We start from the raw sequence: 26,860 nt of genomic DNA, 5'->3' as shown, positions 1-26,860 counted from the left end.
TAAGGATCGAAATCCTCGAAAAAGAAAATCGACCAATGATAACGATACTATGAAGGGATGTCTTGAAAAGACCCAAGATCTGATTAGTTCTGAGATTCCTGAAGAAATCAATGAACCCGAGACTCAAGTGAGTAAGAAGCTTTTAATAAGTTCTACTGGTGAAAGGATTAATTTAAATAGATCTGAAATAGTGATGGATAATATTTTTGCATATAATATTGTACTTAACATTATGAAAGACAGTGAGGATCTTGAACCCTGATCTGTCGAAGAATGTCAACAAAGATATGATTGGCCAAAATAGCAAGAGGCAATTCAATCAGAATTGAACGCACTTGCTAAACGAGAGGTCTTTGGACCAGTAGTCTAAACACCTGCTGGTATAAAACCAGTTGGCCATAAATGGATTTTTATGCGAAAAGGGAATGATAAAAATGAAATTGAAAGATACAAAGCTCGTCTTGTCGCACAAGGATTCTCACAACGACCTGGAGTCGATTTTGATGAAACATATTAACCTGTTATGGATGCCATAACATTTCGATATCTCATCAGTTTAGCACTACATGAAAAACTTGAAATATATCTAATGGATGTAATTACAACTTATCTGTACGGTTCACTTGATAATGAAATTTATATGAAAATTCTTGAAGAATTTAAAATACATGAAGCAAATTCAAAATCTCGAAAAATGTATTCAATCAGATTATAAAGATTTTTATACGGTTTAAAGCAATCCGGGCATATGTGGTATAATCGCCTTAGTGAATATTTGCTGAAAGAGGGTTACATAAATTATGTTATTTGTCAGTACATTTTTATAAAGAAAATAGCATCAGAATTTGTTATACTTGCTGTTTATGTTGATGGCATAAATCTTGTTGGAACTCCAGAAGAGCTCTAAAAGACAATTGTATATCTTAAGAAAGAATTTGAGATGAAAGATCTTGGAAAGACAAATTTTTTTCTTGGTCTGCAAATTGAACATTTAGGAGACGTGATCTTTATCCATCAATCTGCCTATACGGAAAGGGTCTTAAAATACTTTTACATGGACAAAGCACACCCATTGAGTAGACCAATGATTGTTCGATCACTTGAAGTGAATAAGGATTTGTTCCGACCTCTAGAAGAAGATGAGGAACTCCTTGGTCTCGAAGTACCATATCTCAGTGCAATTGGTGTACTAATGTATCTTGCTAATGTTACGAGGCCTGACATAGCATTTTCTGTTAATTTACTAGCAAGATATAGTTCTTCTCCTACACGGAGACATTGGAACGGGATTAAGCATATATTGCGATATTTAAAGGGATCACTCGATATGAGTTTATTTTATTCTAACAAAGGTAGTGCAGATCTTGTTGGTTATGCAGATACATGTTATTTATCTGATCCACATAAAGCTTGATCTCAAACCGGGTACGTGTTTACATGTGGATGTACTGTTATATCATGACGCTTCACAAAATAATCTATTGTTGCTACTTCTTCAAATTATGCTGAGATAATAGCTATGCAAGATGCAAGTAGGGAATGCGTATGGCTGAGATAAGTAATTCCTTTTATTCAAGAAAAAAATATGGTTTGGAATGTGATAAAAGATCCACAATTTTATATGAAGACAATGGTGCATGCATAGCCCAATTAAAGGGAGGATTTACAAAAGGAGATAGAACGAAGCACATTTTACCAAAATTATTCTACACACATGATCTTCAAAAAAATGGTGATATTGATGTGCAACAAATCCGTTCAAGTGACAATCTGACAGATTTATTCACTAAATTTTGCCAACTTCAACTTTTGAGAAGATGGTATACAAGATTGGAATGCAGCGACTCAAATATTTAAAACAAGATTTTTATTAGGGGGAGTAAAATATGCGCTATACTTTTTTTCCTTACTAAGTTTTTTCCCACAGGGTTTTTCTTATAAGGTTTTAAATGAGACAACTAGTTATGCGTATTACTACATATGCGTACTCTTTTTCCTTCACTATAATATTTTTCCCACGAGTTTTTTTCTAGTAAGGTTTTAATGAGGCATATTATCTTTTAATGAACATCCAAGAGGGAGTGTTATGGATATATTATATTATGGATGTATATTATAGATGTTCATTTAGTACTCCGTTAGAAAGAAGCTTCCTGAAGAAGCTTATTCATATGAGACTCCGCCGTAAATATGTTTATCTATTTAGTACTTTATTGAAAATAAGTCTCCTGAAGAAGGTTATTCTTTCGGTACTCCGTTATGGATAAATATTACCACCGATAGAAGATTATCTATATCTGATACAATAGCAGCTTAAAGAGTAGCTTGCAGTAGCAACTTACACACTTACAGGCAGCTTACACAGCAACTTGCAATAGCAGCTTACAAGCAGCTTATACAACAGTTTGGAGTAGCAGCTTACAAGTAACTTACACAACAGCTTGCATTAGCAGCTTACACAAGAACTTGCATTAACAACTTACGCATCAACTTTCTTTCTTTTATAAATAGAGTATTTTCCAGTTCATTATGTACATAAATTTGAATTTTGAATAATATATCAGTTTTTCTTTATACTTGTGTTTACTTTACTGTATTTATTTTATAACGAGATCCAAATTTTCTTCCTTGAAAAAGAGAATAAATAAGAAATAGGGTGTGAGGGGGAAAAAACTTGTGAAAATCTCTCTACCAATAGGAGTGCTAGTGTGCTACTGCAACTGTCGCATAGTGCGGCTGCTACTGCTATTATGCCACGGCGCTTTGCCATGGAAAATAACAAATCCTACCCACTCATTCACTTATATTTTTGCGTTAAGAGGTACCAAATTAACTCATTGCTTGTAATAATCTAGAAGAATCCTTAGAAGTATTTCATTTCACGATTTTTTCTACATTTGTACAAATCATCATTATTCCTCTCTTTACCTACAGTACTCATCAAAACCACATTGCCAAAGCTGCTCTGCTCTCTTTCTCAAAAACCCAATTATCACAAATTCACAAGCGGTAAAGTTTCCTGCATTTCAATTGAAAAAAATGTAAATTTTCGTTCCGGGTTTTGTTTTGTTTAGCTGTTAAAGTAAACCTGATTTAGCTAGCCATACTGCATTGTAGTTCTGATTTTCAAATTTCGATCAAAGCCACCACCTTTATCGATTTTCCTTTGATGGGTGCCTAAATAGTTTCATATCTGCATTTTTTTTGTTTATTTTCTGATTATTTCTTAGCATAGTTCTTGCCTAAATTTCTTTTTTCTTTTTTATTTTTATTTTTATTTTTATTTTTTATTTACTACTATGGTGTCCGGACCACCTTGCATGCACATCGACTATTCTACCTCCCACAAGCACAAGTATTGGATAACATTTCATTTATTGTATTGTGATTGTGATTATCCATGTTAATCATCAGTCTCAAGTTCCTTCTCTTTTTGTTTTATTTTTGATCTATTTACTGTTATGCATGTTGACAAGAGCGAGTTGCTCTAAGCAAGGTGGGGAATTCTTGGAGGGTGGGAGCCGAGGGTCTCTCGAAAACAACCTCTCTACCCCAGGGTAGGGGTAAGGTCTGCGTACACACTAACCTCCCCAGACCCCACTAGTTGGATTATACTAGGTTGTTGCTGTATATTGTTCTGCATGTAATATTGCTAATTCTCTTGCAATAGAGAAAATAAGATCTCCATATCTGCATTCTGGTTTCTTAATTCTATGAGCTAAAGTAGTTTTTGGAACAGTGATGACGAAGAGGAAGAAAAATAAGAGCTTGAGGAAGGAAGAAATAGCGGAAGACTGGTGTTTTGTTTGCAAAGATGGTGGCCAACTGCTAATATGTGATTATGGGTAAATCTTTTATTCCAACAATCTTGTAATTTGTAGTCAGTTGTTTAATTTACCGGGAATGTTATTGTGTCTCATTACTTAATATTGTTAGTGAATCCTATACTGTCTCTTTTAAAAAGATGAAGGATTTACACTCTGTTTGTGTTCACTTTACACTTTAGGGAGGTCTGAATTTGAATGGTTTAGACCTTAGACCATTAAGTACATTTCTTTTTTTGTTTAACCATTTAATGAGTTTAGGCTTTTTAAGCGAAACAGCTTTTGCTATCTTCTAATTTCTAAATTTAATCACATAAGATGTTAAAATATTTTTTCATGCAAAAAATTGTCACAATCTAAGCTATGGACCATAACAGACACCGAGTGTGCTTGCCCACTTAGTGAACCAACTGTTAGCAACAATCTCGTCATTCATCAACTCATATAAATACTCAAAGTTGCTTAATCAATATCAAATGATGTATTCATCACAAATAGAGCTTAACAAATTCACAACCTTAACTACACGTTGTCCATAACCAACCTAAATAAATAACTTTGACAGGAGAGAGTTCATGTAGTGTGTGTAGATTCATAACAAACACGACCTACTAAACAAGTAAAAGTAGGAATAGAGTCAACAAGCTCCCACGGGAAGGTAAGTGGGTTTAACCAAGAATGCTAGCTTGACTGCAATACAAAGGTGCAACCACAAATATGTTTTTTGGATATATATATATATATATATATTTTTTTTTTTTTTTTTGATAAGGTAAATTGTATTAATCAAAAGGGAGAAAAAACTCCCGTGTACAAGAATTATACCAAAAAGTAGAGAATTTATATCAAAACATGATTCTCTACAAAAGACGCCCAATCTTCTACACAAGTAGGGGCTATATGAGTGCACCAAAAAGCGATCAAAGATAAAATACTATTTTTAAGATGTGAAAAAAGAGACTCAATCCCCTCAAAAGCTCTCCTATTTCTCTCCCCCCAAACTATCCACATGAGAGCTAACGGAGCGAACTTCCACGCCTTTTGCTTGCTTCTTCTACGGAAACCGGCCCAACTATATAATATTTCCTTTACAGTGCTTGGCATCACCCATTGAATACCAAAAAGATTCAGGATTGCCCTCCACAAACCCGAGGATACAGGGCAATGCAACAAAAGATGATCAACTTCTTCCCCTGAGCTTTTACACATGTAGCACCAACTAACAAGTGTAATTCTTTTTTTTTTCGCAGATTTTCAACAGTCAAGATCACTCCCCTCGCCGCTAACCATGCAAAAAAACACACTTTCGTGGGCGCCTTAGGAATCCAGATCGAGGAGTATGGAAAAGTAACCTCCTCTCTCACCAACATACTCTGGTAAAAGGACTTTACGGTGAACAAACGATCGCCACGCAACCCCATCTCCAAGAATCACAAGATGGCTGGGACCTGTCTTGCATATATAGCAGTGCCGACAAATCTTGGAGCTCCACAATCTCCCAATCTTGCATGTTCCTTCTAAATGAGAGGTCCCATACTACCCCCTTCATGCTCCTTGCGAATCTGTTGGACCATCAATTCCTTCTGGTTTGAAACTCTGAAGACGTGAGGGAAAGAGACCCTCAGAGTATCCTCTCCACACCACCTGTGATTCCAAAAGCTGATTCTCCTTCCATCTCCTACCCTGTAAGTGATGTTGCCATTGAAGGCTTCCAATTCTTCATGATGCTCCTCCACATGCCACACCCAAAAGGTGCTGTGATTGCTTTGGTCCTCCAACCCCCTCCCGTGGAATCGTACTTTTCTACTATGACCGCCTTCCATAGAGCATGCTCTTCTACCCTGAATCTCCACAGCCATTTCCCCAACAAAGCTTTGTTGAATACCCTAAGATCTTTTACTACAAGTCCATCCCACTTCTTTGGGGAAGTGATTGTCTGCCAATTCACTAGATGAAACTTTCTAGTTCCATCCGTCGCATCCCAAAAAAAATTCCTTTGAAGCCGCTCCAGTTTATCTGTGATGCTTACAGGAGCTTGCAACAGGGACAAGTAATAGGTAGGCATACTCGATAAAGTGCTTTAATAAGCGCTAGCCTTTTGACAAGTACCGTTTCTACCAGCCCGCTAATCTTTTTTCAACCCTTTCAATCACTGGATTCCAAACCGTAGTATCCTTATGCGAAACGCCCAATGGGAGACCCAGGTAAGTAGTGGGAAGAGAGCCCACCTTCATCTGAGAACATGAGACAAAGCATCAATGTTGGCAACCTCACCCACCGGGAAAATCTCACACTTGCCGAGGTTCCTTTTGAGTCCTGATACTATCTGAAACCACTGCAGGACCTACTTCAGGTAGGTCAACTGATCCATATCGACATCACAGAAAACTAGGGTGTCATCCGCAAAAAGCAAATGAGAGACTCTTCGGGCACTGAGCACCCCGATCGGAGCTGAGAATCTTCTCAAAAAGCCTCCGCCCGCCGCACGATCCATCATTTTACTCAGAGTATCCATCACTAGAATGAATAACATAGGGGATAGGGGGTCACCTTGCCTGAGACCCCTGGAGCTGCCAAAGAAACCACACGGGCTACCATTAACCAGGTCAGAGAATTTGAGGAAATGCAGAACTTGATCCATCCCCTCCATCTTATCCCAAACCCCATCCGCATCATAATGAAATCCAGAAACTCCCAATTGACATGGTCGAAAGCCTTCTCAAGGTCCAACTTGCACAGTAAGTCAGGTTCTCTATTTTTTCTTCTGGAGTCTACAAGTTCATTTGCCACCAAAGCAGCGTCCAGGATCTGCCTACCTCCACAAACGCATTCTGGGAGGACGAAACAGATACGTCAAGAACCTTCTTGAGTCTGTTGGAGAGCACTTTAGAAATAATCTTGTAAATGCTCCCCACGAGACTAATAGGCCTGTAGTCTTTGATAAAAGATGCACCTTATTTCTTAGGCACAATAGTAATAAAAGAAGCATTGATACTTCTCTCGAAAACACCATTCACGTGGAAGTATTCAATGGCTTCCATCATCTCTCCCTTAATGGTGTCCCAACAGAGCTGGAAGAAGGCCAAGGAGAAACCATTAGGCCCAGGGGCCTTATCACCAGCACAAGTCGCCACAGCCTCGTGCACCTCCTCCTCCTCGAAAGCCCTTTACTCACTGTCTCCCTCCCCTATGTGGTTGAACTTTATTCCCCCAAAGTAGGCCTCCAACTAACTTCCTCTTTGTATAAGTTCTTATAAAACCCCACTATCGCCCCTTTTACCTCCTTCTCTCCCTCAATCCTCACCCCATCCACAACTAAGGACTCTATGAAGTTACTCCTTCGATTAGCGACTGCAACCCTGTGGAAAAACTTGATATTCGAATCTCCCTCCTTTAACCAGAGCGCCCTCGATTTTTGCCGCCAACTAGTCTCATGAGCTATTGCTGATTCGACTATTTCCCTCTTAACCTCCCCCAATCTCGCTTTCTCAGATTCATCTAGCTCCCTCGCCCCTTCCCCTCTCTCTAATTCCCCCAATTCATGCATAAGCTCCCTCATTTTAATATCTACCCTCCTAAAAACCTCCTTATTCCACCTAATAATATCTCGCTTGAGCAATTTAAGTTTCTTCGAAAGACGGAATGAAGGTGACCCTGATACCCCGTAGCTTGTCCACCATTCTTTCACTTTGTCACCGAATCCTGGCACTTTCAACCACATGTTCTCGAATCGGAAAGGAGCACGCACCCACTCCCTCTGCATCCATCTAGCAAGATAGGCAAATGATCCGCTAGGTAAAGGAATCTGCAGCACATTCGGCACCAGCTCATCCCAAGAGGGCGATATCAGAAATCTATCAAGTTTAGACCTTGAGTTGGAATCCTCCGCCCTGGCCCAAGTAAACCTTTCCCCTGACAGAGGACGATCAACGAGAAAGTGATCATTGATGAAGCCAAAAAAATCCTCCATAGCCCTCGAAATAAGACTACACCCTAATCTCTCCTCCGGGAATCTAATAGTGTTAAAGTCTCCCCCTAGAACCCATGTGTGGAGGCCCAGGCCTATACTTGCTGAAAACTTGCCCGGCCCTATGATAATTAAAAGAGGACCGACCCATTCTGCCTTTCTAGCTCGCATCACTAACCTAGGGGCATTCACTTCTTTTCCTCCTGATAAAATTGTTTTCTTCTCCCAAATTCAAACCCCCCGTCTCTTTTCGATCTAATGTCTGATTCCGGCTTAGTCCACTGATCTGGTGAGCCCTCCCCTCCCTTTAGAGACTGATTTCCCCTCCCATCCCTTCTATTTGACCTTCCCTTTTCTCCCGCCACTACCACATCCACAGGCATAAAGATAGGGCGAAATTCAGGGCTCAACCAAACCCTATAATTCAAGTAGCCATCCTCCACCACAGTAGAGACAAGGATTCTGCCCCTTTCTTCATCACAATCCTCACTCGCGAGAGACCGTGTAGGCTGGAAGTGACATCAATAAAACTCCCACAGATTTCCCCAATCTTCTTGAATAGGTCAAGACACCAAAGATGCACCGGGAGACCCACCATGTTGACCACCAACGTTTCGCCGGAGAAACGAGGGTCGAGACACCCATCGTGCTCCACCCATCTGTCTAGCTGTAAGAAGTTCCCATCGAACCACCTATTTCCTCTGACAAGAATTTCTGAAGTTTGAGACTCGTCCACAAATTGAAAGAGATATTGCGTGTCCCCCAGTTGCGATATTTTCAACCCGTCCTTGACGTTCCATACCTCTGCTGCCCAGTTCCTAACAGCCTCTGGAGAACCAACCCATTTGGAAAAAGACCCAATCAGACAAGATTCCAAGAAACCCTTGCGCCTGAGAGTGTGCTCTCAGACAACGAGAAGTGCGGCTCCTGCCCTACGTCGAGCTTTCGATGGCATCTTCCCCCAAGTTCTAGGGCAGGCCAAGAGGCAGCTTTGATGAAAGACATGTTTTCCAGTTTTTTAGATTCTAGAGAGAAGTAAGAGCTTCTCTCAGTAGAATCCATCATATCTAAATTCGGCTGTCCCAAAAGCCTCGCGAAGAGGCTGACTGAAGAAGAAGAAGTGAGATATGGTCGGAAAAAGCCTTACCCGTCGCCGGAAAATAGTTTTAGACGTCGGATTTTGGAGATTCTTGGATGGGTAGGCTCGGAACAGCCTCGCAATGAGACTGTCTGAAGAAGAAACAGTGAGATCTGGCCGGAAAAAGCCACACGCGTCGCCGTAAAAAGAAAAAGTCTTCGGATTTTGTTGAAACTAGGATGGGTAGGCTCGGAAAAGCCTCGCGAAGAGGCTGTCTGAAGAAGAAAAAGCGAGATCTGGCCTGAGAAAGCCACACGCGCCGGCGCGTGGCTGAGATCTCGCCGGAGCTGGGCCGCGCGTGAGGGCGCGTGTGGAGTCGTAAGCCGGAGAACTTTACTAGGTTTTAGTTGCGGGAAGCTTGGCTCTTGGTGGGTGGTGATGCAATCCTAGGAAGCACGAAGGAGAAGTGTCTCCTTCTCAACAGCCTTAAGGCTCACTTCACTGTGGCTATTGGAGCATACCTTTTACGCATATTAAAGGAGGAAAAAAATTCTTTTCCGCATATATATATATATATATATATATATATATATATATATATATATATATCATATTACAACTAGGGACTTTTCTAGTGAAATAGTCCCTTTTAAATCTGAATCAAAATATTCTATTACTGAATGGGAGGGGTGTCAAAAAGGGGAAAAAAAAACTTCTTCTCCATTCTGCTTGAACCTTGTTTTAGCAAGGCTATCCGCTGCCTGGCTTCCCTCCCTATATATATGCTTGGTTCACCAAGTCTAGTCACGAGGAACCTACAATCAGTTAAGATATATGAGTATTTAGCAGTCAATCTTAAGCATTCTTGCAACCTCTTTTGAATCTAAATTAATCTCCAAAGGAGTGAAGTTGTATTGAAGAGCCATTTTTAGTCCTCATAGTAGAGCCAGGATTTCAGCTCCTGTGAGATTTGTTTTCCTTGTTTTCATAAGGAAGCCTTTCATCCAAAGTCCTTTATGATTTTGTATAAACCCACCAAGTCCTCCAGTTTCAGAATTAGGTTGCACCGCCCGTCCGTGTTAAGCATAAAGAAATTTCTTTTGGAAGGTTCCACTTAATATTCATTGAAATGGATAATTTTTAAAGTTGAACAGCTTTCTGCAAGGGTATGGAACTCAATAGCTTCGGTAAGAAGTTGTTTGAATTTAATGTTATCCCTATTATTATCAAATACATTGTTGTTTCTATTAAGCCAATTATGCCATAAGCAAAAAGGTGCTAAGGAGTACCATGGAAGGATAGAATTAAACATGTTAGTTTTATTAGTACACATACCTTTGATCCCGCTCATAATTTCAACGTGAGAAATGGGTTTATTAATGGTACTATTGATAAGGCGCTCATCCCAGAATTTAGGAAGCTCGAGTTGTTGTTTGTTTTCTCCTGCCTTGGGTTAGGTTGATGAGGTTCTTGTCCGCTTATTTGTTGATCTGATCGTGGTTGTTGCCGGCTGGGACCTGCTTGACTGTTTTGAGGAGCTGCGGCATTTGGTTGCTGCAAAGATAAATTGACCTGAGTGGTTTGGATTGGCATTGCAAAGTTGTTCATGTTGTTCTGTTGCACGTTGGTTTCCATTGGGTTGTAGGAGTGTTGTTTCTGTTCATACAAAAGAATGCCCAGAAGTGAATCCTCTACTACAGTTTGGATAGTGGAGCCAGACTCCAGAGGTGGAAGTTGTTCAAGAGCAGAGAGATCTTGGGAAGGTGTTGGTGTTGGGAATGTCATGAAGAGGGGGTTCGACCAAGCAGCTTGGTCCAAGTTGTTCAGGTTCAGGTTGGCTATACCATTCAATAGGCCTTCTGTTAAGTTCTGAGGTCTTGGGATTTGAATCTGGATTGAGGGATTGCCTCTCATTCCTAGCTCCAACAGGGATTTTTTTTTGATAGCCGTGGTGTGCGGACCAGTTTGCGCGAACCTCGACTAATTCCACGGTATACCTGTCACCTCCTACCAACAATAGGTACCAGGTAACTCTATCCACTAAGACTTGGATATATGTGAAGAAATCACCTAGTGTTTTTGTCTCCGCTAGGATTTGGACCTTTGGTCTCCATGGTTCTCACCCACTTCATTAACCACTAGGCCGTACCCTTGGGTGCTACATATAAAGTTAAAATTGTTGAGTTGGGGTGGTGTATAGATATTGGGGTTGGAGGCTAGCACGAGGGAGTTTGTCGAGTTGCTCTTTTTTTTTGGGTTGAGTTGCTCTTATTTGGTAGTTGTTTCGATGAAGGTAGTTGTTGCTGGGACTTCGATGAAAGTAGTTGTTTCGATGAAGGTAGTAGTTGTATAGTTGGTGACTGTTGCCTCAGGTTGTATGGAGTTCTTTTAAGACTCAGTGGGTTTCAAAGTTTCAAAGTTTCTGTGTTCTTGACTAGTAGGTTTATGGTGTACTTTGTTATTAGTTCCCGCTACTTCATTAGGGTAAAAGTAGTCAGATTTGGATTTATTTTCTTTGCTTTTCAAACTAAGGCTAGAGTTACCCTTTGTAGTATGGTTTACTTTATTGTTTTTGAAGTTTAAGGCTTTAAGCACAATCTGATTGTGGTTCTTCAGTGTTGGACATTATCAAATTTAGTGCCAGGCTTGGATTAGTGTCTAGATTTGGAGGTGTTTTGCTTGTTTCTTGGACATATGGACAATTTAGAGTTGGTGACTTAGCCTTATACATTTAAGACAAATGTTGTTGAAGCCCTTATAAGAGATCTTTTGTTTATGACGGACAATAAAACATCAGTTAGTAGAGGATTTTCTAATGGAACCTGGATGCATATTCAAGCATATTTTTCTCGACGTGTAGACTTTGTGCAGTAATTGATCCTGAGTAACTATCCAATCATATATCCTATTTTAGAAAGAATTTCTAAGTCATCAAATTCTGTGGGGAGGTCCGTCAGTCTTGCCCAGATGGCTATATATGATATAAAGTGTTGATCTGAGGCGACAAATGTTGGTTCCCATTTTTGTATTGTCAGGAAACTGTTATCTATGAAGTATGAACCATGGCCCATGCAAGGCTTTGGTATAAATTTCAGACTTGCTAAATTTAATCAGATAGAAATCATAATTCCAAGATCGATTAAATTTTTTTTTTTTGGTTTCAAGAATGAATTAATTTTTTATTTACGGAAAAGGGCAAAAACTGCTCCTAACCTATTCGCTTAGGTTTTAAAATACCGTTCGTCCACCTATTTTAGCAAAACTTCCCTCACCGTTAAAAATCTGGCACATTCATGCCCTTATTTCTGACGGACCTTTGTTGAATTAAAAATTATTTTATTATATATGACGTGGCAATTGCTTATTGGTCAAAATTAAAAATTCCACTCTAACCCAGATCTGATCCGTAAATAACTCACTCACGATCCATCTTAGTCGTTCTAACCCGTTAAACCCTTTTTAGCCCTTCAAACACCCGATTCCATACCCGACTCATGATCCAATCATTATTTAGGTTTCATTTGTCAAAATTTTTATTTTTCTTTTTATTAATTTATTATTTGGTACCCATACCCCTTTCCCTTTTCATCTTCCCCAACTTAATCACCGCCGACAATTTCCCAACCAAATCACCGCCGACAGTTTCCCAACCAAATCACCGCCGGCGAACTGTGAAGTTAGTATGCTCACATGATTTCAATTAACTCCAAAAAACTATAATCATGTTGGTGGCACAACAAATATAGCTTTGGTAGAAAGATAACTTATTAAACCATAAAATCTTAAAATAAACCATTAATTTAATTCCAAAGAATACCAGATTTCACTCAGAAAATTGATATAATAAAAGATGTTAATTAAAATTAAATTAAGGCCGAAATATCTGGGTGGAGGAGGATGATTAGAGAAAATGTGGAGTGGGAGGGCAGGGACGGAAGAGGAGAAGTTAAGAGGTGAAGTAAGGGCATTTTAAAAAGCGGGTCATGGGTATTTTGGATCATGGAATGGGCTAATAAGTGGATGTGGGGTAATTCAATAGGAAATTGACACATAATAAATAATCAAAAATTTTCTTAATCAAAATAGGGTTGTTAGTTTTTCCGGGTATGTGAGCCGGAAAGTTGACGTTAGGGGCAATTTTTACAGAATAGGTGGACGAAGGGTATTTTTATACCTCAGCGAATAAGTTATGGGCAGTTTTGGCCCTTTTCCGTTTTATTTAAGGTAGTTATACCGCAATTATCTTCCCGGGACCTTAACGATTAGAGCATTTTTCGGATTTCTTTATAATCTAATTTTATCTTCAGAAGTTAAAGGAGTAAAATTGGTCAAACAATTTTTGTTTGTCATTTCATCTTCTAGGCTTATAGAGTTGAAATCTTTTCCTAGTATTTAAGTTGTCTTGAGTGGTGGTATTTGTTTTAAGGAGTGAGCTGATAAAACAACCTTTATAGTTGTATATTCAACTTGCTTAGGATTATCAAAGGCTTGGTTTCATTGCAGTAGGTTGAGGGTTTATGGGGTTTATAGAGTTAGTAATAAGAGGAGTTTCCAAGTTTTTTGGAGGAAGGGGCTTATTTATTTCTATGGGGTTTAACCTTGAAGGTTTGAAAAGGGGATTATTTATTAGGAGAGAAAATTTGTGACGACCCAAGCCTATGACACGTATGGTCCGCTTTGGCCCTAGGCTTGCACGGATTTGTCCCTTGGGCTATGCCATCATCGAACCTCCACTGACATACTCCCATTTCGATTTGAGATTCGCCTAAGATGATATGTGCACCCCTTCTTCAGAAGCTTGCCAACCTAGAAGCCTGCCAGTCCTGCTTGACCCGCCCTCATCAGACCCCCATCCGTCATGGGCATCACATTCACCTCCCCTTGGGACTTAGCGTACTCGCTGAGGTTTGCCCCACCATCGTACTGAGAGAGTTTCGGCTCTGATACCGTATTTGTCAAGGGTTGAAAAGGGGGTTATTTATTAGCAGAGGAAAGTCTCTGTCTAGATTCATCAGTGATTTGTGTTCCATCTGGTAGTTTCGCTAATCAATTGTAGTTAGGGTTTGTTATTTGTTATGCTTTGTGCTTAGTACTTACAATTCCATACTGAGAAGGTCTAAACTTTTGGAGAGATTTAATGTGGGAATCTATTTTAGTAGACAATAGGGAGCACTATCTAAAATATAAGAGTAGTGGGGAATGGTAGAAGTAGAAGATATATGTTCCTCTTCTTACCTCTGCTGAAGTTTCTCTAACGGAGGAAAGTGTTGAGACTTTCATAGGAAAATCTCTAGGGATGAAAGTAGACAAAAATTGGACCTTATCTCTCTAACCCATTGTAAAGTCCCTAAAAGTTTCATAAGGTTTTAAGACTTCAAAGTGTGCCGATGATGATTAGAAGTAATGTATTACATGGTAAAAGAGCCTATGGACTAGCACTATATCACATGTACATGGCAATAAGTGTAGAAGGTGTATTGGAAGTGATTTAGGGACTAAGGAGAGTCCTAGAACCAAGCCACATACTAAAATTTCAAATGAGTTTGCTCAATGTTGGGTGGAGTCGTCTTGAACTCCTATGGTGCTGTTTGCACAAGGCTCTTTTTTTGTTACTGCTTTTTTTTTCGTCTTTCCTTGAGCTGAGGGTCTATCGGAAACAAACTCTCTACTTTCTAAGGTAGGGGTAAGGCTGCGTACACATTACTCTTCCCAGACCCCACTTGTGGGATTACACTGGGTTTGTTGTTGTTGATGTTTTTTTTAATTTAAAAAAAGCTGATTTATATTTTAACAGATGTTATACCATTTAGTACCACTTTTTAGTGGTGTCGTCATGTTCAGGTTCTTAGAAATAATTTGGATTTTATTTGGTTTTACCAATCAAAATTTTTTGGAATTTCTTTGGTTCAAGAATGACCCTACAGAAAAATTAGGGGAGGAACTCCACCCTCCCTGTCTCGTTGATCAATGAAAGCATCAATTCTCGAGGAATCAAAAGAGGATCTTGATCTGATTCGTCATACAGATTGTCTACACGAGCAATCCATTCATCTTTTCAGTCAGTACCCCTTTACAGTCTCCTATTTGACGTTTAAACAAAGAAATTGTAGAAGCAACGCATTAGCCTAAAATTTGATAGTTAATTTGCAGCGCCAATAATAAGTGATGTTGTTCTTGCTCTTCTTGCTTACTCAAATAAATACCAAATTTAAAATGTTAAACAAGTTGAACGTATTCTAGTTTCCTTTGTATGCGATCTGTTTTTTCAACTCATTTTTTCCATGTCTAATTGACATGTATGAATCCAAACACTCCATACACCTCTCTCTTTCTGTCTGTCTCTCCATCCACTCCCCAGAGAACAACTGTAACCATGTTGAGGATTGTGAACCACAAAGCAGAGACGAAATAACTTGTATGCATTAAAGAGTATGACACCTTTTTTACTTCGAAAGTATTGATAGAGTTTAATTGGTAGTAATAACTAAGCTCGTGATCTAACTTGACAAATGTATAAAAAGGTTTTCTACAAACAGTCCATAAGAAAAGCGGCATTCAGCTAATTTAATCATTCTCACTCTTTCCGTTAGGGACTATATTTCCCTTTTAAAGAAGTTTGCATGCATTTTAATTAATTTACCTTTTTGCCCCTGCAGTTTACTACACAACTTGGTTCATGACCAATTTTCTCTCTTTAGTGTTTAATAAACATATTGATGGTTTTGCAGGCGATGCCTGAAAGCGTATCACCCTCTATGTGTGGGGAAAGATGACTCATTTTTGACAAGTGATGGACGCTGGACATGCGGTAAGCTCTTGTTCTATTTTCTTCAAGCAAATCTGATACTGCAATATTCTCTTTTTTGTTATGTGTCTGGAGATTCTTCTTTTGCTAAGTTATTCATTTCAAATAGTCAAGTGAAAAATGAAAAAGAATTGTACTTTTTAGGCAACGAGCTATTCATTTTCTAGCCATTAACCATGTATTCATTAAAATAAAGAGCAATATGGACTGATCTCCTACTCCATTGACTTGGCCCGCATTATATTAGGTATTGCTTACTTTATTGTATATGCTTGGATGAAGTCACCGAGACGAATGAACATCTCAAGAGAGAACAAGAAGCTATGAGTAAACAAAGTTCATGTATTCTTTAGCATTATAACTTCTCGGTATATGGGTAGATACATTGAATTATGTTTTGATTTCAACATAAAAAGGCACAAAGTGGAAAAACACTTTAGAGTGATTCTTCATAAAATAATCCAAGTTTTGAGAAATATAGACCTATGGGATTATAGTGGGTTTGTTGTTGTTGTGAGAAATATAGAACATGAGAGAGAAAAATATATGGGAATGCGTGGTATTTACACCTTACGCCTCTATCTATTTATACATATGTTTTGAGAGTTAGTAATTTACACTTGTCCAATGTGGGCCCACTAACCCTATGTACATACTTAACACTCTCCTTTAAGTTGGTGCATACATGTCATATATGCCGAGCTTCTTACATGTATAACTAACTCGAGAACCTAGGAGAGATTGATAAATAAGTTAGCAAGCTAATCATTGGATTTCATAAATCTTGTGACAAAAGTATCTTCTCTCGCAAATTGAACCAATCTCTATGTGCTTGATCCTCTCATGGAATATTGGGTTTATGGAATATTGGGTTTGAAGAAATGTGGAGTGCAACTTGATTGTCAGTAATAAGTTCTACCTGAGTGGTCTCTCTAAACTTCAATTCTTTCAGTAATTGATTAATCCCTATTAGTTCACAACTCGTAACAACCATGGCTTGATATCCCGCTTCAACACGGATCTTGCAACCACAAGGTGCTTTTTGCTTTTCTAAGATACTAAATTTGCTCCAACTAGAACACAATATCCAAAGGTAGAGCGTCTATCAGAGGTAGACTCGGCAACAATCAACATTTGTATGTTCAAGAATCTTCTTGTGTCCTTAATCCTCATAAAGTAGCACTTTTCCTAGAGCAGACTTAATATACCGAAGAACACATGCTACTTTATTCCAATGAGCTTCACATGGAGAATCTGGAATTTGACATACTCACTGAAATGGAGATATCAGATCGTCTTATATTGAGAGAATTCAATTTCCCAAATGATCTCCCGTATCTCCTAGGTTCATTGAGAGGCTCCGCTGACATGGAAGAAACTTGTCATTTGGGTCCATAGGTGTATCGATAGGTCTACAGTTTATCATCCTTGCCTCCTCAAGTATATCGAGAGCACACTTTCAGATGAAAATGGCTGATCTGGACTGAGCTACTTCAATACCTAAGATGTATCATAACTTACCTAGCTCTTTGGTATGGAAATGTTGAAAGAGATGTTCCTTCAAGCTGTCAATACCTTCTAGAGCCAGTGAAAACTATATCATCAGCATACACTACCAAATAGATACGCAAATTAGAGGTATCAGGTATACAATACAGAATGATTTGTTTAACTTCGAATCATGCCAAACTCCTTATATTTGTGCTAAACTTAACTAAACCATGCTCAAGGGGGTTGATTTAAACCATATAAAGATCGGCTCAATCGGCATACAAGTCCCACTAGATTCCCCTTAAAAAGCTCGATGTTTGCTCCATAATCCATATATGCTTCATCATCGAGATCAACATGAATGAAAAGCATTTTGATGTCTAACTGATGAAGGGGCCAATGGCAAACAACTGTCGTGGATAAGAAAAGCTTAACTAATGTAATTTTTGTAACAAGAGAAAAATATTCACCATAGTTAAAGCTAAATATCTGGGTATACCCTATTGCCACCAAACGAGCCCTAAACGATCAATCTAACCATTTGGATAGACTTCCACTATATACACCCACCTATAACTGACGGTAGATTTGCTTGGGGGCAAAGAAATAAGTTTCCAGGTACCACTGGGTGTAAATTAGATATCCCCCCAATCATAGTTTGCTTCAAAATTGGATGATAGAGAGCTTTTTTTTCTTTGACAAGGTAAATAATTTTATTAATGTTAGAAAAATCCCTGTATACAAGAAGTATACCAGAAACTAGAGAAACCTACACTAAGTTTCCAGGTACCACTGGGTGTAAATTAGATATCCCCCCAATCATAGTTTGCTTCAAAATTGGATGATAGAGAGCTTTTTTTTCTTTGACTAGGTAAATAATTTTATTAATGTAGAAAAATCCCTGTATACAAGAAGTATACCAGAAACTAGAGAAACCTATACTAAAATATGGTTCTCTATAAAAGTCATCCACTCATCCATACAAACAAGGACTTCATGATTGCAACGAAAAGAAACTAGAGGCAAGAGACTACTCCTCACATGTACAAAATCTCTCTTGACCCTTTCCAACACTCTCATATTAGTGGGGCTACATCCCATGCCTTGGGACTTCTCTTTCTCCTTTTAAAATTCTAGCAATGATATGCCTACTTCACTGAACTCGGCATAACCCACCGTATATCAAACCAACTCAGATCCTCCCACCACAGGCGCGTAGCAATTGAACAATGTAATAAGAGATGATCAACATTTTCTCCCGAGCACCTACTCATATAGCACCAACTGAGATGCATGATCCTATTGTTCCTTGGATTCTCGGCTATCAGTATTGCTCCCCTAGCTGCCAACTACACAAAGAATCACACTTTTCTAGGCACTCTAGGTATCCAAATCAAAAGATGCGGAAAATCCACTTCATCTCTCACCAAAAGCTTACAGTAATATGATTTGATTGAGAATTGTCCATCTCTACCGATGTCCCATCTCCACCTATCTTGCATGCCATGTGATATATTCTGTTTGTAAAGGAGTTCTACAAGGCTTAGGAACTCGCCCATCTCCTAATCTTGTAGATTCCTTCTGAATCTAAGATCCCAAATCATTTCCCCTCTTGTATCCTCTGAATCTGTTGCACTGTCAAGTATTTCTGGTTCGAAATTCTGTATAAGTTGGGGAAGGCAATGCTCTACACATTCTCTCCACACCACTTGTATCCCCAAAAGCTAATTCTGCTTCGATCAGAGAGCTTTGCATGCAGATTAAGATATAGAAACACTAGACAAGGATGAAATAACGACATGGTGTACTGGTGACTATCAATTGTAACTCAAACATGTGTTTTGGACCAGAATTACGAGTAGAGCGTATACCTTTTAACAAGGATAGGAGGGTTAGCGGGAGGAGATGGATCCACCGCTGGAGAAGAATTCGGTACATGCCGTGAATCATGTTCACTTGGTGGAGGATGTTGGCGATGATGATAATATGTCAGTAGTGGCGTGCTGTAGAAGGAGAGGAAGCTAGGACATGTACCTGATTCTTAGAAGAAAAAAGAGTTGATTAAGGCTGAATCTCAAAAAATGTAACATATGTTGACATCATGTGCCAATTAAGTTGGTATCTTCACGAGAATAGCAACGATGATGCTTTTGAATTCTAGAAAAGCCAAGACACATTTGATGGATCGAGGAACTAACTTATCACGTCCAGGAGTTTGGTTATGAACAAAACAAGTACTATCAAACACACAAGGAGGAAGAGAAAAATGAGGAGATTGTGAACAAGACGTAGTGTGGAACACGATCCTGGGTGGCAGAGGAAGCATACGATTAATCAACTAATAGCCAGTGAGAATTGCATTGCTCCAAAAACGCAACGGAACATATGACTGTAGAAGCAAGTTGCAAGTGGTTCACTGAGATGCCTATTTTTCTTCTCAGCTTCCCTATTTTGTTGAGTGGTTCAGTCTGATGGATAATCCCACGAGAATTCATAAATTGCTAAAATTATGAAGATAAGTGGTATGGTGCTTTATACAACAACCCGGTGAAATCTCATAAGTGGGGTTTGGGGAGGGTAGTGTGTACGCAGACCTTACCCCTACTCCGGAGGAGTAGAGAGGCTGTTTTCGATAGACCCTCGGCACAAGAAGATGGCACGAGACTATACAACAGTAACATCAAAAGAAACCAGAAAGAAGATACAGTGTCAGCTTTCAAAGAATGGAGGGCAAACATTTACTGTCTGCAAGAAACGAAGATTGAGGGGGACTGTGATGGTATTGCAAAACAACTGGGTAACAGTAGGTGGATTGATCATATATAGCTAGAAACAGAAGGGACAAGGGGAGGCATCTTAATTATGTGGGATAAGAAAGAATGGAAGGGGGAACTAGTTGAAAAGGGAAGATATTCTATCACTTGTAACTTTAGCTCTGTGTTAGATAATTTCTTATGGGCTTTGACTAGGGTATATGCTCCATGCAAGATAGTGGAAAGAAAAGATCTTTGGTTAGAGTTGGGTGCTATGAAAGGATTATGTAATAGAAATTGGGTGGTATGTGGTGATTTCAACACCACTAGATTTGCAAATGAAAGGAAAATAGGAACCCATACAGTAGAGCAATGACAGATTTTTCAGAAACCGTGTAAGAACTGGAATTGATTGATCCTCGACTTCTGGGGGGCCAGTTCACCTAGAACCAAGGTGACAACTTTGAATGTGCTTCTAGAATAGATATGGAGTGGGATGAGGAATTTAGTTTTATTAGACAGAGCCTTCTCCCAAAAGTAATATCTGATCATACACCATTCTCTTTGAAATGTGGGGAATGAGAACTCAGCAAATCTTATTTTAAATTTGAAAATTGGTGGTTAGATGTTGAAGAGTTCCACTCAAAAGTGCAGACTTGGTGGAATTCATTTGTGATTGTTGGTAGGCCAGATTTTGTGCTAGCCACCAAATTAAAGCTCCTCAAAACTAAGATAAAAGAGTGGAATAAGGAGTATGACAATCTAGAGAAAAGGAAGAAGACAATTCTCAGTAACATCTCAGTCTTTGATCAGATTCAAGAAAACAAAAGGCTCACTGAAGGAGAATTACTGGAAAAGGCTGGCCTCATGTTAGAAATTCAGGAGTTAGCCAAGCATGAAGAGACAGCATGAAGGCAAAGGTCCAGCCTTATGGCTGAAATAAGGGGACAAGAATACGAAGTTCTTCCACAAAATGGCTAATGCACATAGGAGATATAATCATGTGAGAAAGCATGGGAGAAAATATATTATTGATATTAGATAATAAATACAATACAAAAGGTCCCTATTTATAGCTATACACAACAAAGAGATATTACTCCTTTTCCAATGTGGGACAAGAATACACTATACATATCTGTAAACTAACACTCCCCCTCAAGCCGGTGCATACACATCATATGTACCGAGCTTGTTACACATGTAGCTAATACGAGAACCAGTAAGAGACTTAGTGAAAATATCTGCTAAGTGATCATTCGACTTTACAAACTTTGTAACAATATCTCAAGTATTTTTTCTCTGACAAAATGACAGTCGATCTTAATGTGTTTAGTCCTCTCATGGAACACCAGATTTGACGCAATATGAAGAGCAGCTTGGTTATCACACACTAGTTCCATCTTGCTGATTTCTCCGAACTTTAACTTTTTGAGCAACTACTTGACCCAAACTAACTCACACGTCGCCATAGCAATGGCCCGATATTCGACTTCGGCACTAGATCGAGCAACTACATTCTGTTTCTTGCTCTTCCAGGAGACCAAGTTACCTCCTACTAGAACACAATATCCAGATGTAGAACGTCTATCAAAGGGTGATTCTGCCCAATCAGCATCTGTGTACCCAACAATCTGCTCGTGGCCTTGATCCTCGAATAGTAATCCTTTGCCTTTGCCTGGAGCTGACTTTATATACCGAAGAATGGGAACAACTGCATCCCAGTGACTATCATAGGGAGAATCCATAAACTGACTTACAACACTCGCCGGAAAAGAAATGTCAGGTCTAGTCACTGTGAGGTAATTCAATTTGCCAACCAACCTCCAATATCTCGTAGGGTCTCTAAGAAGCTCCTTCTGTCCAGGTAGAAGTTTAGCATTCGGATCCATAGGAGAGTCAATAGGTCTGCAACCCATCATTCCAGTCTCCTCAAGAATGTCTAAGGCATACTTCCGCTGTGAAATAACAATACCTGAGCTAGACTGAGCGACCTCAATACCTAGAAAATACTTCAATCTGCCCAGATCCTTAGTCTGGAAGTGCGGAAAGAGATGTTGTTTCAGATTAATAATACCATCCTGATCATTGCCAGTAATAACAATATCATCAACATAAACCACTAGATAAATACACAGATTAGGAGCAGAATGCTGATAAAACACAGAGTGATCAGCCTCACTACGAGTCATGCCGAACTCCTGAATAATTGTGCTGAACTTACCAAACCAAGCTCGAGGAGACTGTTTCAAACTGTTAGTTTATAGATATGTATAGTGTAGTCTTGTCTCACATTGGAAGAGGAGTAATATCTCCTTGTAGTGTATAACTATAAATAGGGACCTCTTGTATTGTATTTATCATCCAATATCAACAACATATTTTCTCCCGTGCCTTCTCATATGGTATCAGAGCATTAGTGAGAAAAGATCGCTGTGCGTCATTCCAGCGTTAAAAGAACTTAGTCATCGTGTAATTTTTCCGGTGACCTAAGGCTTGTCTAAGTGAAAGTCACTTTCTGTCGGTGTTGTGCTAAAACCAACACCACCATCAGGTAGATCACCCTCCTACTACCAACCCCTTGAAATTTTATCCGGCAGAAAAGCCGCCACGCTCCTCCACGCGCCGGAAACAACTTTTTCGGCGAGGGTTCCGGCCACTTTCCGGCTATTTTTTCGCGAAGCTTCTTCAGGACAGTGTGTTCTCCTCAAAATTCTGAGCCTACCCATCTAATTCAAATCAAATTCCGGCCACTTTTATATTTTTCCGGCGTGAACAGTGACGTTTCTGGCCATTTTTTGAAAATATTTCTTCAGGACAGCTTGCTCACAAAGGAATTCCGAGTCTATCCATCCTGGTTACAACAAATTCCGACAACTTTGGAATTTTCCGGCGAGCTACAGTATTTCCGGCGCAGAACAGTGTTCTGTTTTCATGCTGTAAACAGTGTTTTTCAAGCTATTTCTTCAGTTTTCTCACAAGAGTTACTTATTTCCACTATTTCAAGTTAACCCTACTACTACAAATTGTAGCGACATGGGGACCGATGCTTTGAATAGTCGGATGGTTTCTTTAGCAGAGTATATTGAGTTCCTTCAGTATAAAGCATGTAAGCAAACATCGTCTGAGATAGCTTCTGTTGTTCAAACAGGTAATAGCGTGACTTGTTTCTCCCAATCTTCATCCTCTGAATCTTGGGTCATTGATTCAGGTGCATCAGATCATATTTCTGGTAACAAATCTCTTTTCACTACTATTTCGTATTCTCAATCTCTTCCAAAAGTCACAATGGCCAATGGGTCTCAAACCATGGCAACTGCAATAGGTCAAGCAAGCCCACTTCCTTCCTTACCTTTAGATTCAGTCCTTTATGTTCCCAATAATCCTTTTAATATCATAGTTGTTAGTCGCTTAGCCAAATCATTTAAATGCGCTGTTTTATTTCTTGATGACCATGTTTTTATACAGGAACGCAGTACGGGCAGATCATTGGTACCGGACGTGAATCAAACGGACTTTATTACCTTATCCTTGCTAAATCACATGGACTCACATCTTGTCTTCCTTCTACAACTTGTCATGTTACTGATTCACCAGATTTATTACATAAACGGTTGGGACATCCCAGTTTGTCAAAACTTCAGAAAATGGTATCTGGTTTATCTCACTTGTCAGCTCTAGAGTGTGAGTCATGTCAGCTTTGGTAAGCATACCCGCTCCCATTTCCCTCGACGTCTTGATAATCGAGCAGAGTCACCTTTTACTTTAGTCCATTCAGATATTTGGGGTCCTAGTCGGGTCAGTTCCACCTTAGGATTCCGCTACTTTGTTAGTTTCATTGATGATTATTCCAGGTGCACTTGGATATTTTTGATAAAAAATCGATCTGAACTGTTTTCTATTTTCCAGACCTTCCACGCTGAAATTCAAAATCAATTTGGGGTTTCTATTCGCACATTTCGTAGTGATAATGCCCGAGAGTATTTGTCTTCCCATTTCAGCAGTTTATGAAATCTCATGGGATTATTCATCAAACATCTTGTCCGTACACATCTCAACAAAATGGGGTAGCTGAAAGAAAGAATAGACATCTTATTGAAACTGCTCGTACCCTACTCATACAATCTCATGCTCCTTTGCGTTTTTGGGGGGATGCCGTTCTTACATCTTGCTATCTTATTAATCGTATGCCATCTTCAGCTATCCAGAACCAAGTTCCATTCTCTGTCTTGTTTCCCCACTTACCTTTGTTCTCTCTTCCACCCCGTATCTTTGGAAGCACTTGTTTTGTCCATAACCTTACTCCAGGAACAGATAAGTTAGCTCCTCGTGCTCTTAAGTGCGTATTTCTGGGTTTCTCGAGAACACAAAAGGGGTATCGATGCTACTCTCCTGACCTCCAGCGGTACCTTATGTCCGCTGATGTTACCTTCTTTGAAACCCAATCATACTTCACAGGTTCAGGTCATCACTTAGATATTTCTGAGGTACTACCAGTTTCATCTTTTGGAGATTCAGTCACTCCAGCTCCACCACCTACAACTCCAGTTGTAGCTCCACCACCTATAGCTCCAGTTGTAGCTCTACCACCTATAGCTCCAGTTCCACCACCTACAATTCCGGTTGTAGCTCCACCACCTATAGCTCCAGTTCCTCCACATAATCCAGTTCAACCTTCTGCAGCTCTACCATTCTTGACTTATCATCGTCGTCCACATCCAGCATCAGGCCCAGGTGATTCACGCCCCGCATCAGATTCTGCACCTACTGCGGACTTGTCTCCTCTTAGTCAACCAATTGCACTCCGCAAAGATGTACGATCCACACTTAATCCTAATCCCCACTATGTCGGTTTAAGTTATCATCGTCTGTCGTCACCACATTATGCTTTTATATCTTCTTTGTCCAATGTTTCTATCCCTAAGTCTACAGGTGAGGCACTATCTCATCCAGGATGGCGACATGCTATGATTGACGAGATGTCTGCTTTACATGCGAGTGACACTTGGGAGCTTGTTCCTCTTCCTGCAGGTAAGTCTACTGTTGGTTGTCGTTGGGTTTATGCAGTCAAAGTCGGCCTGGATGGCCAGATTGATCGGCTTAAGGCTCGTCTTGTTGCAAAAGGATATACTCAGATTTTTGGGCTTGATTATAGTGATACTTTCTCTCCCGTGGCTAAAGTAGCATCTATTCATCTCTTTTTGTCCATGGCTGCTGTACGTCATTGGCCTCTTTATCAGTTAGACATTAAGAATGCTTTTCTCCACGGTGATCTTGAGGAAGAAGTTTATATGGAGCAACCACCTGGTTTTGTTGCTCAGGGGAGTTTAATGGTTGTGTGTGCAGATTGCGCAGGTCACTATATGGTTTGAAACAGTCCCCTCGAGCTTGGTTTGGTAAGTTCAGCACAATTATTCAGGAGTTCGGCATGACTCGTAGTGAGGCTGATCACTCTGTGTTTTATCGGCATTCTGCTCCTAATCTGTGTATTTATCTAGTGGTTTATGTTGATGATATTGTTATTACTGGTAATGATCAGGATGGTATTACTAATCTGAAGGAACATCTCTTTCAGCACTTCCAGACTAAGGATCTGGGCAGATTGAAGTATTTTCTAGGTATTGAGGTCGCTCAGTCTAGCTCAGGTATTGTTATTTCACAGCGGAAGTATGCCTTAGACATTCTTGAGGAGACTGGAATGATGGGTTGCAGACCTATTGACTCTCCTATGGATCCGAATGCTAAGCTTCTGCCTGGACAGGGGGAGCCTCTTAGAGACCCTACGAGATATAGGAGGTTGGTTGGCAAATTGAATTACCTCACAGTGACTAGACCTGACATTTCTTTTCCGGTGAGTGTTGTAAGTCAGTTTATGGATTCTCCATGTGATAGTCACTGGGATGCAGTTGTTCGCATTCTTCGGTATATAAAGTCAGCTCCAGGCAAAGGATTACTATTCGAGGATCGAGGCCACGAGCAGATTGTTGGGTACACAGATGCTGATTGGGCAGGATCACCTTTTGATAGACGTTCTACGTCTGGATATTGTGTTCTAGTAGGAGGTAATTTGGTCTCGTGGAAGAGCAAGAAACAGAATGTAGTTGCTCGATCTAGCGCCGAAGCCGAATATCGGGCCATGGCTATGGCGACGTGTGAGTTAGTTTGGGTCAAGCAGTTGCTCAAGGAGTTAAAGTTCGGAGAAATCAGCAAGATGGAACTAGTGTGTGATAACCAAGCTGCTCTTTATATTGCGTCAAATCCGGTGTTCCATGAGAGGACTAAACACATTGAGATCGACTGTCACTTTGTTAGAGAAAAAATACTTTCAGGAGATATTGTTACAAAGTTTGTAAAGTCGAATGATCAACTAGCAGATATTTTCACTAAGTCTCTTACTGGTTCTCGTATTAGTTACATGTGTAACAAGCTCGGTACATATGATGTGTATGCACCGGCTTGAGGGAGTGTTAGTTTATAGATATGTATAGTGTAGTCTTGTCCCACATTGGAAGAGGAGTAATATCTCCTTGTAGTGTATAGATATAAATAGGGACCTCTTGTATTATATTTATCATCCAATATTAATAACATATTTTCTCCCGTGCCTTCTCACACAAACCATATAGTGACCTGCGCAATCTGCATACACAACCATTAAACTCCCCCTGAGCAATAAAACCAGGTGGTTGCTCCATATAAACTTCTTCCTCAAGATCACCGTGGAGAAAAGCATTCTTAATGTCTAACTGATAAAGAGGCCAATGACGTACAACAACCATGGACAAAAAGAGACGAACAGATGCTACTTTAGCCACGGGAGAGAAAGTATCACTATAATCAAGCCCAAAAATCTGAGTATATCCTTTTTCAACAAGACGAGCCTTAAGCCGATCAACCTGGCCATCCGGGCCGACTTTGACTGTATAAACCCAACGACAACCA

The 26,860-nt window shown here is 39.7% G+C and overlaps 2 protein-coding genes across 2 annotated transcripts in view; one reads left to right on the top strand and one right to left on the bottom strand.

Annotated features, from left to right (window-relative positions):
- The first annotated feature begins 2,663 nt into the window (after nucleotides 1-2,663).
- The window catches only part of LOC104087462 (uncharacterized protein At5g08430-like), a 45,824-nt gene continuing 21,627 nt past the window's right edge, over nucleotides 2,664-26,860 (top strand). The window contains exons 1-4 of the mRNA XM_070196717.1: nucleotides 2,664-2,821; nucleotides 2,935-3,009; nucleotides 3,740-3,845; nucleotides 15,598-15,677. Coding sequence (XP_070052818.1) covers nucleotides 3,742-3,845; nucleotides 15,598-15,677 — 184 coding nt within the window. The 5' untranslated portion in view covers nucleotides 2,664-2,821; nucleotides 2,935-3,009; nucleotides 3,740-3,741. The remainder of the gene's footprint in view (nucleotides 2,822-2,934; nucleotides 3,010-3,739; nucleotides 3,846-15,597; nucleotides 15,678-26,860) is intronic.
- Nucleotides 21,077-22,166, bottom strand: LOC138906972 (secreted RxLR effector protein 161-like). Its single transcript, XM_070196718.1, has one exon. It carries the CDS (start codon nucleotides 22,108-22,110, stop codon nucleotides 21,358-21,360), a length of 753 nt encoding a protein of 250 aa, XP_070052819.1. The 5' UTR covers nucleotides 22,111-22,166; the 3' UTR covers nucleotides 21,077-21,357.

This window comes from Nicotiana tomentosiformis, chromosome 3 (genome assembly GCF_000390325.3).
Source record: "Nicotiana tomentosiformis chromosome 3, ASM39032v3, whole genome shotgun sequence".
NCBI lineage: Eukaryota > Viridiplantae > Streptophyta > Magnoliopsida > Solanales > Solanaceae > Nicotiana > Nicotiana tomentosiformis.
This window is presented reverse-complemented; position numbering and strand designations above follow the sequence as displayed.